The sequence below is a fragment of the Gadus morhua genome, chromosome 5, assembly GCF_902167405.1.
Source record: "Gadus morhua chromosome 5, gadMor3.0, whole genome shotgun sequence".
In the NCBI taxonomy this organism is placed as follows: domain Eukaryota; kingdom Metazoa; phylum Chordata; class Actinopteri; order Gadiformes; family Gadidae; genus Gadus; species Gadus morhua.
The window spans coordinates 21,926,099-21,940,493 of record NC_044052.1 but is presented as its reverse complement, the minus strand read 5'-3'; the positions used below and the strand labels follow the sequence as shown (position 1 = coordinate 21,940,493).

At 49.6% G+C, this 14,395-nt stretch overlaps 2 protein-coding genes across 7 annotated transcripts; one reads left to right on the top strand and one right to left on the bottom strand.

Annotated features, from left to right (window-relative positions):
• Nucleotides 1-19: 19 nt before the first annotated feature.
• rcor1 (REST corepressor 1) lies at nt 20-11,705 on the bottom strand. 3 transcript variants are annotated; one of them, XM_030357326.1, is made up of 13 exons: nt 11,077-11,705; nt 10,929-10,988; nt 10,224-10,304; nt 9,045-9,097; nt 8,769-8,930; nt 7,200-7,372; nt 6,831-6,900; nt 6,002-6,055; nt 5,129-5,329; nt 4,616-4,693; nt 4,458-4,515; nt 1,987-2,243; nt 20-424 (listed from the first exon to the last, which is right to left on the bottom strand). In XM_030357326.1, exons 1-13 carry the CDS (start codon nt 11,231-11,233, stop codon nt 395-397), a joined length of 1,434 nt encoding a protein of 477 aa, XP_030213186.1. In that variant the 5' UTR covers nt 11,234-11,705; the 3' UTR covers nt 20-394. The 3 variants fall into 3 exon arrangements, with proteins under 3 accessions (XP_030213186.1, XP_030213188.1, XP_030213189.1); XM_030357328.1 differs by having other exon boundaries at nt 7,257-7,372; nt 11,077-11,684; XM_030357329.1 differs by lacking the exon at nt 10,224-10,304.
• A 142-nt stretch (nt 11,706-11,847) lies between these two features.
• Nucleotides 11,848-14,195, top strand: ankrd9 (ankyrin repeat domain 9). Of its 4 annotated transcripts, none has more exons than XM_030357361.1 (3): nt 11,848-12,131; nt 12,268-12,364; nt 12,993-14,195. In XM_030357361.1, the coding sequence occupies exon 3, from the start codon at nt 13,005-13,007 to the stop codon at nt 13,893-13,895; it is 891 nt and encodes a 296-aa protein (XP_030213221.1). In that variant the 5' UTR covers nt 11,848-12,131; nt 12,268-12,364; nt 12,993-13,004; the 3' UTR covers nt 13,896-14,195. The 4 variants fall into 4 exon arrangements, with proteins under 4 accessions (XP_030213221.1, XP_030213220.1, XP_030213223.1 ...); XM_030357363.1 differs by having other exon boundaries at nt 11,883-12,150; XM_030357360.1 differs by having other exon boundaries at nt 12,268-14,195.
• Nucleotides 14,196-14,395: the final 200 nt, after the last annotated feature.

Below are 14,395 nucleotides of genomic sequence, written 5' to 3'. Positions count from 1 at the left end.
ACAAAGCAGACACGCAGAGTCAGAATAATAACAGTTTATGTAGGAAGAGACAAAAAGAAAGAATAATCGTGAGTTCATGATTTAAAAGAGCCTTAAAAGGGTCAAAGCCTATCGATTGTTCCCATAGAGCGTTTAACAGGAATAGTCATTACTTACAGCATACCACCAATCTACACGACAAGAGTTTTAAAGTGGAGACAGCTCCATAAACCCTGAACAGTTTTAAAAACCAGTGACCTCCCACCAGCTCCTACTGGGACCAGTGACCGAGGGCTGGAATCCAAGGCGTTCTTCTTCACTTCCTGCTGCCAGCTCCCAGCCATCAGTTGCCATGGTATCCTCGTTATATCGGTGTGTGTGTGTATGTGTGTAAGTGTATGTGTGTGTGTGTTTCTCAGGAGGTCTGGGGCGTCGCGGGCTCCTCCTGGAAGACAAACGGGGCAACATGAAGAACTGCGTCTAAACGTCTGCTCCGGGCGGCGGCCGCCACAGCGCCGCCTAGTGACCGGGAGGTGACGGTGTTGAACAGATCCACACCCCTAAGCCCCTGGTTAATGAACGATTTTGGCCCGCCTATAACTGATACATCGATGTGATTGGTTAATGTTCTGGGCCAGGGGGAGGCCCAGAATATACACGAGTATATCGCTCGTTCCCAGAGTGACTCGCTGGGCGAATTCAAATTGTGCTCTTGCGAGAACTTTGGATTTCCAGGGTAGTATTGGCTCCAAATATCGGCTCAAGAAAAATCGGTATCAGCGTATCGGTCATCGGCTAAGGCTGATGAAAAAAAATCGGTATCGGCCCTAAAAAATCTGTATCGGTCGATCCCTAGTTTGGGGGGGTCAGGGAAGGGCGGAGGCGATTGATGTTTCGTAGGTGGAAGTAGGCAGACCGGGAGATGTTATTGATGTGGGATTGAAATGTTAGTGTACTGTCTAGGATGACACCCAGACTCTTTAACCTTGGAGGAGGGTGAAACGGTGGAGCTATCGATGGTGAGTGAAAAGCTGTTTGTTTTTGATGAGGTTGATTTTGTACCAATGAGTAGAACCTCGGTTTTGCTATTATTGAATTTGAGGAAGTTGAGAGTGAACCAGTTTTTTATTTCAGAGATGCAATTAGTGAGGGAGGTGGGCGGAAGAATGGACGAGGGCTTAGTGGTGAGGTAGAGCTGGCTGTCGTTAGCAGAACAGTGGAAGTGAATGTTCAATTTGCGGAAGATATTGCCGAGGGGAAGAAGGTAGATGATGAACAGGAGGGGGCCCAGGACAGAGCCCTGGGGCACACCTGAAGTGACGGAGGAGGGGATGGATTTAACCTCATCTAAACGTCTGCACGAGCGGCAGCCGGGAGGTGACAGTGGTGACGTAGGTTCCCTGCGTGACGTAGGTTCCCTGCGTTTATGCCAACGTCCACAAGAAAACGTTTGACCTTTTAGAAAGGATTTAGAGATGAAAAATGTAAATAAATAAAAAAGATGTTAATCGGCGAATGAATGTTCTTCCGGCGTGTGGCCCTAAATAACATTATCGCCCCCTACTGGCTATCCGATGTCAGTGTTGTTCCAAATCGAATACTCTGTGGTGCACTAACCGGAAGTTACGATCGCGACTGCTGCCGTGGCTCCTCCCCCGAAATAATTATCCCGCTTTGAACGGTGAATTCTTTACGCATAGTAGCTATAAAAGAAAAAAATATACAAAATGACTAAGTTAATGCAGGCTATGTGGAAAATGCGCCGAAGTTGGCTCAGCCTGGCTCCGCCTCTTCCCGCTACCTAGCTAAGATGGCTGCCGTTGAGTACGAAAAGTGTGCATCGATCCACACTCCGAGGTTTGACCGTTTTGAGTACACCATCCTTTCAGTACACCTATTTTCGCCCGATCTTAATTGGAACGCCCTGCGTACTCAACCTAAGTATAGTGAGTACTGATAGCATGGATATTGGAACACAGCGCAGGTCATCGTGACATTCTCCCCCACCTCCTTCGGCTCCTCGGGCGTGGCCGGGGTCGTGACCCCTCCCTCCTCAGCAGACGGAGACACCTCCATCTTCTCCTCCTCCCCTGCGCCTCCTCTCCTCTCCCCCTCCATGCCGTGCTCCGCCTGCCACTCCTGCAGCACCTCGTCCAGGTTGAAGCGGCGCCGGTAGTTGACGAAGAAGTTCTTCACCTGCACCACCGACTTGTTCCCGATCACGTCCGAGATGGCCTGGAAGTCCCGGCCGTACTTCCTGATGGCTGAAGGACAGGGCGGACGGGTGAGCTACTGCATGAACACTCGGGGGGGTTTAGCAGACGCTTATATCCAAAGCGACTTACAATAAGTACATTTGTCAGAAGAAGGTGAAACGATATATCTCTGTCGGTACAGTAAGGATGTTCATAGAACCAAGTGCCAAGCACTAACAATTGTTACGTTATAATAATAATTATTAAAAATGTATTTGAAGGCTCCTTTCTCGGCACTCAAGGATAGAGGTACACAAAAGTAATTAGAAAGAATCAAAATTAAGAAAGAGAGAAATAAATAATTATAACAACAGACATAGTATCGGGCATCAGGTGGTATAGGCAGTTTTGAACCAATGTGTTTTGAGTTGTGATTTGAAAAGGGGGAATGAATCAATGTTTCTGAGTTCGGGTGGTAATGAATGAATGAGACGGGCAGAGGGGACGGACAGGTGTATGGAAGAAGAGGATCTGAGGGAGCGGGAGGGAGTGGGTACGTGGACGAGGTCGGACCGATATGGGGGTGCGAGGTTGTGGACGGCCTTAAATGTTAACAGGAGGACTTTGAATTTGATACAGAACTGAACCGGGAGCCAGTGGAGCTGCTGGAGGACAGGGGTGATGTGGTGGATGGATGGGGCTCCAGTTATAATGCGGGCAGCTGAATTCTAGACCAGTTGCAGTTTATGGAGGGATTTGTGAGGGAGGCCGAGAAGGAGAGAGTTGCAGTAATCTATACGGGAGGTGACGAGACTGTGGACAAGGATCGCGGCAGTGTGTATCGGTCGATCCCTAGTTTGGGGAGTCAGGGAAGGGCGGAGGCGATTGATGTTTCGTAGGTGGAAGTAGGCAGACCGGGGGCTGTATTGATGTGGGATCGAAAGGATAGTGTACTGTCTAGGATGACACCCAGACTCTTTAACCTTGGAGGAGGGTGAAACGGTGGAGCTATCGATGGTGAGTGAAAAGCTGAGTAGAACCTCGGTTTTGCTATTATTGAATTTGAGGAAGTTGAGAGTGAACCAGTTTTTTATTTCAGAGATGCAATTAGTGAGGGAGGTGGGCGGAAGAATGGACGAGGGCTTAGCGGTGAGGTAGAGCTGGCTGTCGTTAGCAGAACAGTGGAAGTGAATGTTCAATTTGCGGAAGATATTGCTGAGGGGAAGAAGGTAGATGATGAACAGAAGGGGCCCCAGGACAGAGCCCTGAGGCACACCTGAAGTGGCGTAGGAGGGGATGGATTTAAAGGACTTCAGTTTAGTAAACTGAGTGCGGCCTGATAGGTATGATTTGAACCAGTCTGAACCGGAGTATTGGAAATGGCAATGGAAGCTAGCCTGTTGAGGAGGGTGGTGTGAGTGTGTCAAAGGCTGCGCTCAGGAAGAGGAGGATGTGGATGGGGAGGAGTCTGACTGTCTGCACTGACTGTTTCAGTGCTATGGAGTGGGCGGAAACCGGACTGGAACTGATCATATAGGTTATGGTGGGATAGGTGAGAATGGAGTTGGGAGGCAACTGTTTTTTCAAGGATTTTAGAGATGAAGGGTAGATTTGAAATTGGACGGAAGGTTACCCATTCCCTGTGTACAACAAAGATGGTTCCATCTTATCCTAGCTAAGTACTATAACCAAGAACGACATACAATAAGTGCGTACATTAAGAGCCAGGATGTTCAACATACAATAAGTAGGAAGAGTGGGAGGGGGAGGCCATGCAGAGACAAGGTGAACTCTGAACAGGTTTGAGTCTTTTGCAGAAAATGTTGAGCGACATTGCAAGCAGCTCGGTCCACCACTGCAGGGCCTAAACACTTGGTCAATATTGAAATCACGATTATTCAAACGATTATTTTTGAGTTTGAAAACATGTTGTGTTTGTTCAGCATGTCTCTCCGATTCTTTTTTTTGCAACTGAGAACTTTGAAATTTCACCTTAAAAAAAATACACAAAATGGTGAAAAAGAAAATGATCCAATCTAAAATGATCAACAGATATTTATCCAGCTGTTATGCCCTTTCTATAAAACATAAAAATAAAAAAAGAGATTATAAAAAAGAAAACATTTGAAAACCTGTATTATTATGTTAATTTTGTGATAGTTTGAAGCTAAAATCGAAAGCGCGATCAAAATTCGATTATTGGCCCAGCCCTAGAGCACGCTAAGGACTCAAGCATCCTGTGGCCAGAACCAGCCTGGTCAGAGCGCCGGAGGCGGGGCCTACCTTGGACAGCGAGGAGCTGCTCCTCTGTGGTCCAGCGGGTGTTGAACTTCTGGTTCACCTGGAAGAAAAAAACGTTCTTCAGCAGTGTTCTCCAAACCCCCACAGACCAGAGGTCAAGGGTCACAGGTCAAAGGTGAGAGTGAGGGTGAGGGGGGTACCTCAGGGATTCTGTACTGCTCCACTCCCGAGGTCAGCTTGTCCTTCAACGTGCCGTTGGCCTGTTTGATGGTCTGGATCTGAAAGGGACGAGAGACCAGTCAGTCATGACGCCCGGTCGACTGTTTATTCAGGGGTCCATCCAGACATATGATCAGGCGATCGGCCGAGTCTCGGGGGTCACTTGACCCCACGGTTTAGTTGTATTATGTACGGTAACAGCTTGCTAACGGTTGCAGCGTTGTGCTGTTTACTGTAACCAGTGCTGCATTTTTATTATTTCAAATTAAAATAACCGTCAAACTCTAACATGTCTATAAGTGATACAAGAGCACTGCCTAAACACAAATTCATCATTAAAAATTGAATAAATAAATAATTTACAAAGAAATCCATCAGAAAAAATATAAAGAAAAGACATAAATGTTGGTCTTATTATAAACACATTTATACAGAGAAATCCATTACAGAAAAAAAATCAATGATGGACCACTGGAGGCAGTGTTTTATCGTACTTGTCGCTTGATGGTGACCAGCTCCGAGTCCAGCTGCCGTATCACCCCCTTGGCAGCGGGGGCGCTACAGGACAGGGCCGCCACGTCGCCCTGCGTCAGGTGCATGCCTTTGGGCGGCTTCTTCTTGGTCCTCTGCAGGGTCTTCCCGGAGAAGCCGGGCCCCTCCCTCTTCACGTGGACGGGCTTATCCACGGGGGCCGGCTAGAGACACGGGGGGGGGGGGGGGGGGGGGGGGTCACGTTATTTAGACTTTGATCAATCAAAGGGGGAAACAGGGGGATCTTAAAGGCAAAATAAAATACTGCTGCTATCGCCAGCTGAAATGTATTTTTTGCACTAGAATCAACCGTGGCTCGTACCACTGCCCCTTCTGCTACTTATTTTTACATGTTTTTATTTTAACAATCATATTACTTTATTGTATTGTTGCTGCTATGTTGAGGTGTATGTCTGTTGAGGAACCAAGCCTAAGAATTGCACCCGTGTCCTTGTACTATAAAATGTAATAAAAGTCATTCAGATTCTGATTAGGATAAATGGTGTTCCAGTTTTCTATTGGCTACGCCTACGGACCTGTACAACTGAGGCCATTGCTCTGATCACATTTTATACCTCTATATAGAGAGATAAAGATAGAGACATATCGATACAGAGATATAGATATTTGGTATATGTTACACGTGAACCTAGTAAGATGGTGCAATTTGATTGGTTCGCTATCTCGGGATATTGGACAATATCCCATGATTGAGATCTCAAACTTGTTTTCATCCCGTGACAGTCGTCTCGTCACGCTTATAAAAACGAATAAACCGCTAATAAAAAAAATAAACTATTCACTTTGCCTTCGGCAAATAATTGTTAGATATTCACCTTCTGCTCGCTGGACGGAGCCACCTGGGAGCTCTCAGGCACCGCCGACCCCACCTGACCGACAGAACAGAAACGGGTTAGAGCTGCTGACCAGCTAATAATAATAATAATAATACATTTAATTTAGAGGCGCCTTTCAAGACACCCAAGGTCACCTATGACCTAATGACCTGCTGCTAGCCAGGGTTTACCTAGTTAACCAGCAAACTAGTCATTTTACCAACTGATAAACAAACCAGTCTGCAAACAGAAACTTGACAAACAGGTAAACAGAGTGACAGACAAATGGACCAACAGGGAGACAGGTAAACAGACAAATAGACAAACAGGTAGACAGACAGGTAAAGAGACGGACAGACAAGTAGACAAACCGGCAGCCAGGTAAAGAGTCAGGTAGACAGGTAAACAGAGAGACAGACAAATGGACGAACAGGTAGACAGGTAAACAGACAAATAGGTAGACAGACAGGTAAAGAGACGGACAGACAAATAGACAAACAGGTAGACAGGTAAAGAGTCAGGTAGACAGGTAAACAGAGAGACAGACAAATGGACGAACAGGTAGACAGGTAAACAGACAAATAGGTAGACAGACAGGTAAAGAGACGGACAGACAAATAGACAAACAGGTAGACAGGTAAAGAGTCAGGTAGACAGGTGAACAGAGAGACAGACAAATGGACGAACAGGTAGACAGGTAAACAGACAAATAGGTAGACAGACAGGTAAAGAGACGGACAGACAAATAGACAAACAGGTAGACAGGTAAAGAGTCAGGTAGACAGGTGAACAGAGAGACAGACAAATGGACGAACAGGTAGACAGGTACCTCCTTGGTCGGGTCTTGGAATTCTGTGTCACTTGGAGCGTTCACGTTCCCCTCCTCCACCTCATCCTCACTGACACACACACACACACACACACACACACACACACACACACACACACACACACACACACACACACACACACACACACACACACACACACACACACACACACACACACACACACACACACACACACACACACGTATTAGTAACATTACTGGTTACCAGAGCATGATGGTCACCATGGTTACCAGAGTGCAGTTGTAACCATGGGTACCAGAGTGTAGATGTAACCATGGTTACTAGAGTGTAGTTGTAACCATGGTTACCAGAATGTAGTTGTAACCATGGTTACTAGAGTGTAGTACCTGTCTCTCTCTCTTCTGCTTGCGGGCGTGGCGGTAACCATGGTTACTAGAGCGTACCTGTCTCTCTCTCTCCTGTGCTTGCGGGCGTGGCGGTCCATCAGGCTTGTCTTACTGCGGCTCTTCTTCCAAGAGTAGTAGAACCTGACCAGGCTGGCCATTGACTTATCTGGCAGCTACACACGCACACGCACACACACACACACACACTCACACACACACACACACACACAGCTGATGTATAATTATATAGTTTTATAAAGTAGAGTGTCCCTGAGCGAGACACTTAACCTTAACTGCTCCTGACGAGCTGGCTGTCGCCTTGCACGGTTGACTCTGCCGGCGGTGGGTCAATGTGGGTATTAAACGATGTAAGTCGCTCTGGATAAAAGCGTCTGCTAAATGCCCCAATTGTAATTATATAGTAGAGATCTTCACCATCTGCTCGATGTATAGTTATAGCTCCCGTCTGAGCAGCGATATATTTAAGGTCAGAGTAAGGCTAAGGCTTCCCGGACACCTGTAGCATATCGCTAAGTTGTGTGGGTAATTTCCCTAACATTTGCTCATAAAAACACTCATCAAGGTCACACAACGATGGTACTAAAAATGTATAGAGTAGAGGGAGCATGGATGCAGTTCTATAGTTGTATCAAGTAGAGGGAGCAGGGATGTAGCTCTGTAGTTATATAGTTGTGTAAAGTAGAGGGAGCATGGATGTAGTGCTGTAGTTATATAGTTGTGTAAAGTAGAGGGAGCATGGATGCAGTTCTATAGTTCTATAGTTGTGTGAAGTAGAGGGAGCAGGGATGTAGCTCTGTAGTTATATAGTTGTGTAAAGTAGAGGCATGGATGTAGCTCTATAGTTTTATAGTTGTATCAAGTAGAGGGAGCATGGATGTAGCTCTATAGTTCTATAGTTGTGTAAAGTAGAGGGAGCAGGGATGTAGCTCTATAGTTCTATAGTTGTATCAAGTAGAGGGAGCAGGGATGTAGCTCTATAGTTCTATAGTTGTATCAAGTAGAGGGAGCATGGATGTAGTGCTGTAGTAATATAGTTGTATCGAGTAGAGGGAGCATGGATGTAGCTCTATAGTTGTATCAAGTAGAGGGAGCAGGGATGTAGCTCTATAGTTCTATAGTTGTATCAAGTAGAGGAAGCAGGGATGTAGCTCTATAGTTGTATAGAGTAGAGGGAGCATGGATGTAGTGCTGTAGTAATATAGTTGTATAGAGTAGAGGGAGCATGGATGTAGTGCTGTAGTAATAGAGTTGTATTGAGTAGAGGGAGCATGGATGTAGTGCTGTAGTAATATAGTTGTATAGAGTAGAGGGAGCGTGGATGTAGTGCTGTAGTAATATAGTTGAATAGAGTAGAGGGAGCAGGGATGTAGTGCTGCAGTAAAAGAGTTGTATAGAGTAGAGGGAGCGTGGATGTAGTGCTGTAGTAATATAGTTGTATCAAGTAGAGGGAGCATGGATGTAGTGCTGTAGTAATATAGTTGTATCGAGTAGAGGGAGCATGGATGTAGTGCTGTAGTAATATAGTTGTATAGGGTAGAGGGAGCCCACCATCTGCTGGATGCGGTGGAAGCTCTTGCCATGGAAGCTGAAGGCCTGCTCAAACAGGACCTTGTCCTCCACCGTCCACTCGTCGGGGAAGGGGGTGAAGTTGGGCAGGTCGGCCAGAGACTTCTCCACGTTGTGCTTGTGCCAGAACAGCATCCCCAGCGCCTGGACACACACACACACACACACACACACAGGTCAGCTGGAGCCTGGACATGGCCGTGATGACTGCGCCCACACCGCTCTTCCTCTGCGTGTGTGTATCCATGGCCACCTCACCTGCTCCATGTTGTAGCCGTGTCTCTCCTTGGCGATGGCGATGTATTCGTCCACTGGCGAGAGAGAACCAGCGTGAGCACACACAGCGATACCGCACCACTGTCTCTCCCTTCACCTTCCCCAGAGCTGTCTCTCTCTCCCCTCATATCCCCTAGAGCTAGTCTCTCTCTCTCCCCTCTCATTCTCAGAGCTGGTCTCTCCCTTCAAGTTTCAAAGAGCTGGTCTCTCTCTCTCCTATCATGTTCCACAGAGCTGGTCTCTCTCTCTTCCCCTCCCATTGTCAGAGCTGGTCTCTCTTCCAGTCAAGTTCCACAGAGTTAGTCTCTCTCTCCCCTCAAGTTCTCAGGGCTGGTCTCTCTCTTTCCCCCTGACATTCTCAGAGCTGGTCTCTCCCCTCACGTTATCAGAGCTGGTCTCCCTCTTCCCCTCCCGTTCTCAGAGCTGGTCTCTCTCTTCCCCTCACGTTCTCAGAGTTGGTCGCTCTCTTCCCCTCACGTTCTCAGAACTGGTCTCTCTCTTCCCCTCACGTTCTTTGAGCTAGTCTCTCCCATCACGTTCCACAGACCAGGTCTCTCTCTTCCTCACATTATCAGAGCTGGTCTTTCTCTCTTCCCTCAAGTTCCACAGAGATGGTCTCTTTCTCCCTCCATCACAGTCTCAGAGCTGGTCTTTCGCTCCCCTCAAGTTGCACAGAGCTGGTCTCTCTTGCCTCTCATTCTCACAGCTGGTCTCTCTTCCACTCACATTCTCAGAGCTGGTCTCTCTTCCCATTACATTCTCAGAGCTGGTCTCACTCTCCCCTCTCACTCCATAGCTGGTCTCTCTCCCCTCTCATTCTCAGAGATGGTCTCTCTCACCTCTCCCGTTCTCAGAGATGGTCTCTCTCTTCCCCTCCCATTCCCAGAGATGGTCTCTCTCTTCCCCTCCCATTCCCAGAGATGGTCTCTCTCTTCCCCTCCCATTCTCAGAGATGGTCTCTCTCTTCCCCTCCCATTCCCAGAGATGGTCTCTCTCTTCCCCTCCCATTCTCAGAGCTGGTCTCTCTCTTCCCCTCCTGTTCTCAGAGCTGATCTCACTCTTCCCTCCTGTTCTCAGAGTTGGTCTCTCTCTCTCTCTCTCCCCTCTCGTTCTCAGAGCTGGTCTCTCTCTCTAATATCCCTTTCTCAGAGCTGGTCATACATTTGGTGTCGGCCAGCGAGATGCTGGGGATCCAGACCAGCATGCCCAGGTTCTCTCGCTCCTGGGCCGTCTTCGCCACATCTGGAAGCAAAACACCACCTCAATAACATCTGGAACACCAGCTCAATAACATCTGGAACACCAGCTCAATAACATCTGGGACACCTGCTCAATAACATCTGGAACACCACCTCAATAACATCAGGAACATCAGCTCAATAACATCTGGGACACCAGCTCAATAACATCTGGAACACCAGCTCAATAACATCAGCTCAATAACATCTGGAACACCACCTCAATAACATCTGGGACACCAGCTCAACCGGCTGCCCTCCTCAGACCTAAAGATGCTTTTACATACAAACGGTACATAAATACATATCACACACATACAGTGATTTTCAAGTTTCCGACTATTTAAGGTGGCCTAGAGGTCAAAGAAATATATATATTTTTTTTATATAGATGATAAAACTAATAAATTTAAGAATAATATTAATTATTATTTTTTTCTTAAGAATTGGTTATATTATTTACAAGTTTAATAACGTTTATATTAAGGACGATTATATCAGCGAAATGAGGAAAAGCAAAGTTAGAGATGAGTCAACTCTATGCTATCACAACCCGGATGTTCGAGGCTACCCATTCCTCAAAAGACAACTCAGCAGGTCAGGTTGAAGACGTGTGAGAAAGGTTTACCTGGGTCATAGTCCGGTACCATGGCTTGGTACTGCGGTCCAACTCGCATCCCACCGCCACCTGGACGCAAACAGAAGTCAGTTTGGTGCCAAACTAAACAATTTAGAAAGAGCCCAAGTAGTTGGGAGAGACCGAGGCTACCACTCACCGTGTTCCTCGTCGCTGCTCGAGCCCGAACTCCCCTCTTCCCAGGAGTTGACGCTGTTTCCGTTGGACTGATAACTTTTGTTCGGGTTGTTTACGGCGTTCCTGCCCCGTCTCTTTCCAGTTATCTCGATGCCGTTCTTCTCCAACATCGCCGGCATAGTTGCAGTGGAAAAGACTGAACTATACTAACTAGGTGTTAGCAGCGAGGCTAGCAGTTAGCTCTGTGGCTAGTTAGCAGGCTAGCCGGGGCGGTCAGACAAAGTAATCCGTCAAATGGGCTAATGATGGACTCATGAACCTCACCGTCAATGCCTCGTACTCAGAAACATCCCGACATCCCCACGCACCGCCGAACCCCAGAGAAACAGTGTTGGTTCACAGCTTCAGAGCGACCATGCGAGTTAAGACTCGGACGGGGTCGATAAAAGTTGAGGTAATCAGCTAGTAGGTTTACTGTGCTCCTCTTAGAGTTAAATAACGCTCTCTCTCAACAACGACATGGGCGGCTGGTTCTACGTTGTGTATTTCCGTCAGAGATGATCATCCTGGCAGCAGAAACAGAAGCCGTGGAGATGAGGACGCGGAGGCGGTCGTGTTTTTCGGTTCAGCGTGTTGAACTCCGGGTTGTGTCAACGCAAACTGTCGGCCAGATGGCGCTGCTGCTGTCAGCACTAGCTTCTTCACACACTCCTCCACGAACTGTACCCTCATCTCCTTCACAAAGTCCTCTTCAGGGCTCCACAATTATCATCCTAATATGTTCTTTATTGCGTCAAAATAACTAAAATAATCATTTCATGTGCAAACGTACATAGCAATACAGCTCTTTCGGATGTTCTTCATCATTCTCTTCACTCCTCTTCATCAGGACTCCATCCTCATCATCTCCACCAATGGTCCGCCAGGTGGCGCCATCCTCATCATCACCATCATCCTCATTATCATCATCATCATCATTATCTTAACTCCTCCACAGTCTCCCTCGGCCGGGTCAGCTCCTCAGACGTCCGTACTTTCAGTGCGGATTCCAACATCATTCAAAACATCCCTATTCTGGTAATTGACTGCCAACTTGGTACGCACATACCACTTACACGCACTTTTATTGTTATTGTCCCGTTTGCGTGTGACACCGCTGTCGCGACATTCCTATTGATCGTGTGTTGATCGTAACAATCGGTTTCCTCAACAGTTGATGTCGTGTTGAGGCGTGGATCTATCGACGCATCGACGGGTGTTTGTGTACAGAACGAGGCGACCCTGGACAGACGCCGCCCGGAGCTCCTGAGGTAACGCAGACCGACGCACGTCCCGGCCGGTGGCCGGGCCAAACATTGAGTCCCCGCGATGTTCGCGATGTTCGCTATGCAGCAGCGACACTCGAAACGCGTCGGCCACAACAAGTGGGTCACGAGGGGGGATACCTCCTCGCTCTGCAAATAAGGGCACGGCCAGAGGACGATCTACTGTAAACAGGTGGTGATGTCACATTTCAGCACACACTGGACGGAGTCGCGGGCCAATGGGGTGCACTAGTGACGCACGCGGGGGGTCCGGCTAAGGGGTATTTAAAGCGCGTGGTGTTCGGCGCAGGGGGGTTTGGAGAAACCGCTGCAGGAGACTGAACTACCGCCCCGCTACTGTTTACCGCCGCTGCCTTCTCTCGTGACTGACTCCTCTTCGGTGCAACAACAGACCCGTGCACGGAGCCAACTCCAGACTTGGATTGTGCTTCTTACTCGCGATACTTTTGAGTGTGTATTCTAGTCGGTGCCCTAGCGGTACTTGACTGTGTTGGGGGTGCCCTAGTGGTTCGTGACAGTTTTTTGGGGGTGCCCTAGCGGTACTTGACTGTGTTGGGGGTCGCCCTAGCTGTGCCTGACTGTGTGTTGGGGGTCGTCCTCGGGGGGGGGGCAGAGTGCTGAGAGGATGCCGTGGGACGTGGAGGTGCAGCACGGCGAGGGCCGCTCGGACTACAAGTCGGAGAAGCGGTGCCAGCGGACGTCGCTGGCCTTCTACCAGGCGGTGCGCGACGGCCTGCCCCCCTGGCTGCTGGAGGACATGCGCCGCATGGAGGTGTTCCACTGGGAGGCGGACGGCCAGGCGCGCGCCTTCAGCCCCGCCGAGGCGCTGCTCTACGCCCTGGTGCACGACCACCAGGCCTACGCGCGCCACCTGCTGGCCGGCTTCTCCGTCGCCGCCCTGGAGCCCCCCAGCGGGAGCTTCCGCTGCTGCGGGGCGTCGGGGCCGCCGCACCTGGCGGCGGCGGTGCGCTACGGCCGCGTGGCCATCCTGAAGATGATGCTGACGGCGCTGAAGGACCTCCCCTCGGAGGGCGCCCGCCGCCGCTTCCTGGACGGCGGCGGCGGCGGCTGCCCGCACGACGCCGACGGCGGGAAGACGGCGGTGCGGCTGGCGTGCGACCTGCTGCGGCCCGAGTGCCTGCTGCTGCTGCTGGGCCACGGCGCCAGCCCGGGGCTGGGCGACGGCGCCGGGGCCACGCCCCTCGACGCCCTGCTGCGGCGGATGGGCGGCGAGCCGGCCCGTGGGCCGGCGGAGGCCCGCGGCCGCCGCGTGTGCCTGGGCTACCTGCTGCTCTTCACCCCGCGGCCGCACCAGGGCCTCCACCAGCGGCTGGCGGAGCGGGAGCCGGAGCAGTGGCGGCGCCTGGTGGGGACGGAGGCCTTCCGGTGGCTGGCCGGGGCGGCCTCCCCCCCCTCCCTGTTCGTCAGGGCCATGCAGACCCTGGTGCGCTCCGTGCCGGCCGAGCGGTTGGACTGCCTGCCGGGTTTTCTCAAGCCCATAGACTTCCCTCTCTGAGACGCCTGTCCGACCGACACCCTGGCAGCTATGTATAATGTATATACGGTATAGAGTGTGTGTGTGTGTTGAAGGCCGACATTAGCACTGTGCCTCGGGGGCGTGCGGACTGCAGGAAGCTGGAGAAAGAAGAGGACGGACTTTGTTTGGGAATGGTTTTGGTTGGGGTAATGTACATTAGAAGGCGATGTGGTGCGACTACCTCACTGGGCGCCGGTGCTCTTGAGCAGGGCACACACAAGCCCCTCCCCCCCGGGGGGTTGGCTGTTTGTTGTAAATAAACTCTTGTTACTAAACTGGTCTGCGGCCGCTGTCATGATTCTATACATCAGCAGGGACTGGGTTGTAAACATCACTCAGACTACTTTAGTGTTATAATACACTTCATTAGTATAGACTCAGCCCACAGAAGTGTTATAATATACTTCATTAGTATAGACTCAGCCAACATTAGACATTAATGTGTTGTACACTTCATTAGTAGAGACTGCATTAGTGTT

Excerpts from the sequence above, each read along its gene's own strand:
- rcor1 (XM_030357326.1), bottom strand. The coding sequence starts at position 11,233 with ATGCCGGCGATGTTGGAGAAGAACGGCATCGAGATAACTGGAAAGAGA. Across the intron at positions 9,098-10,223 it reads CTCGCTGGCCGACACCAAAT|TGGACGAATACATCGCCATC; the intron begins GTATGACCAGCT and ends CTCTCTCGCCAG. Across the intron at positions 2,244-4,457 it reads GCAGCTCCTCGCTGTCCAAG|CCATCAGGAAGTACGGCCGG; the intron begins GTAGGCCCCGCC and ends CCTGTCCTTCAG.
- ankrd9 (XM_030357361.1), top strand. The coding sequence starts at position 13,005 with ATGCCGTGGGACGTGGAGGTGCAGCACGGCGAGGGCCGCTCGGACTAC.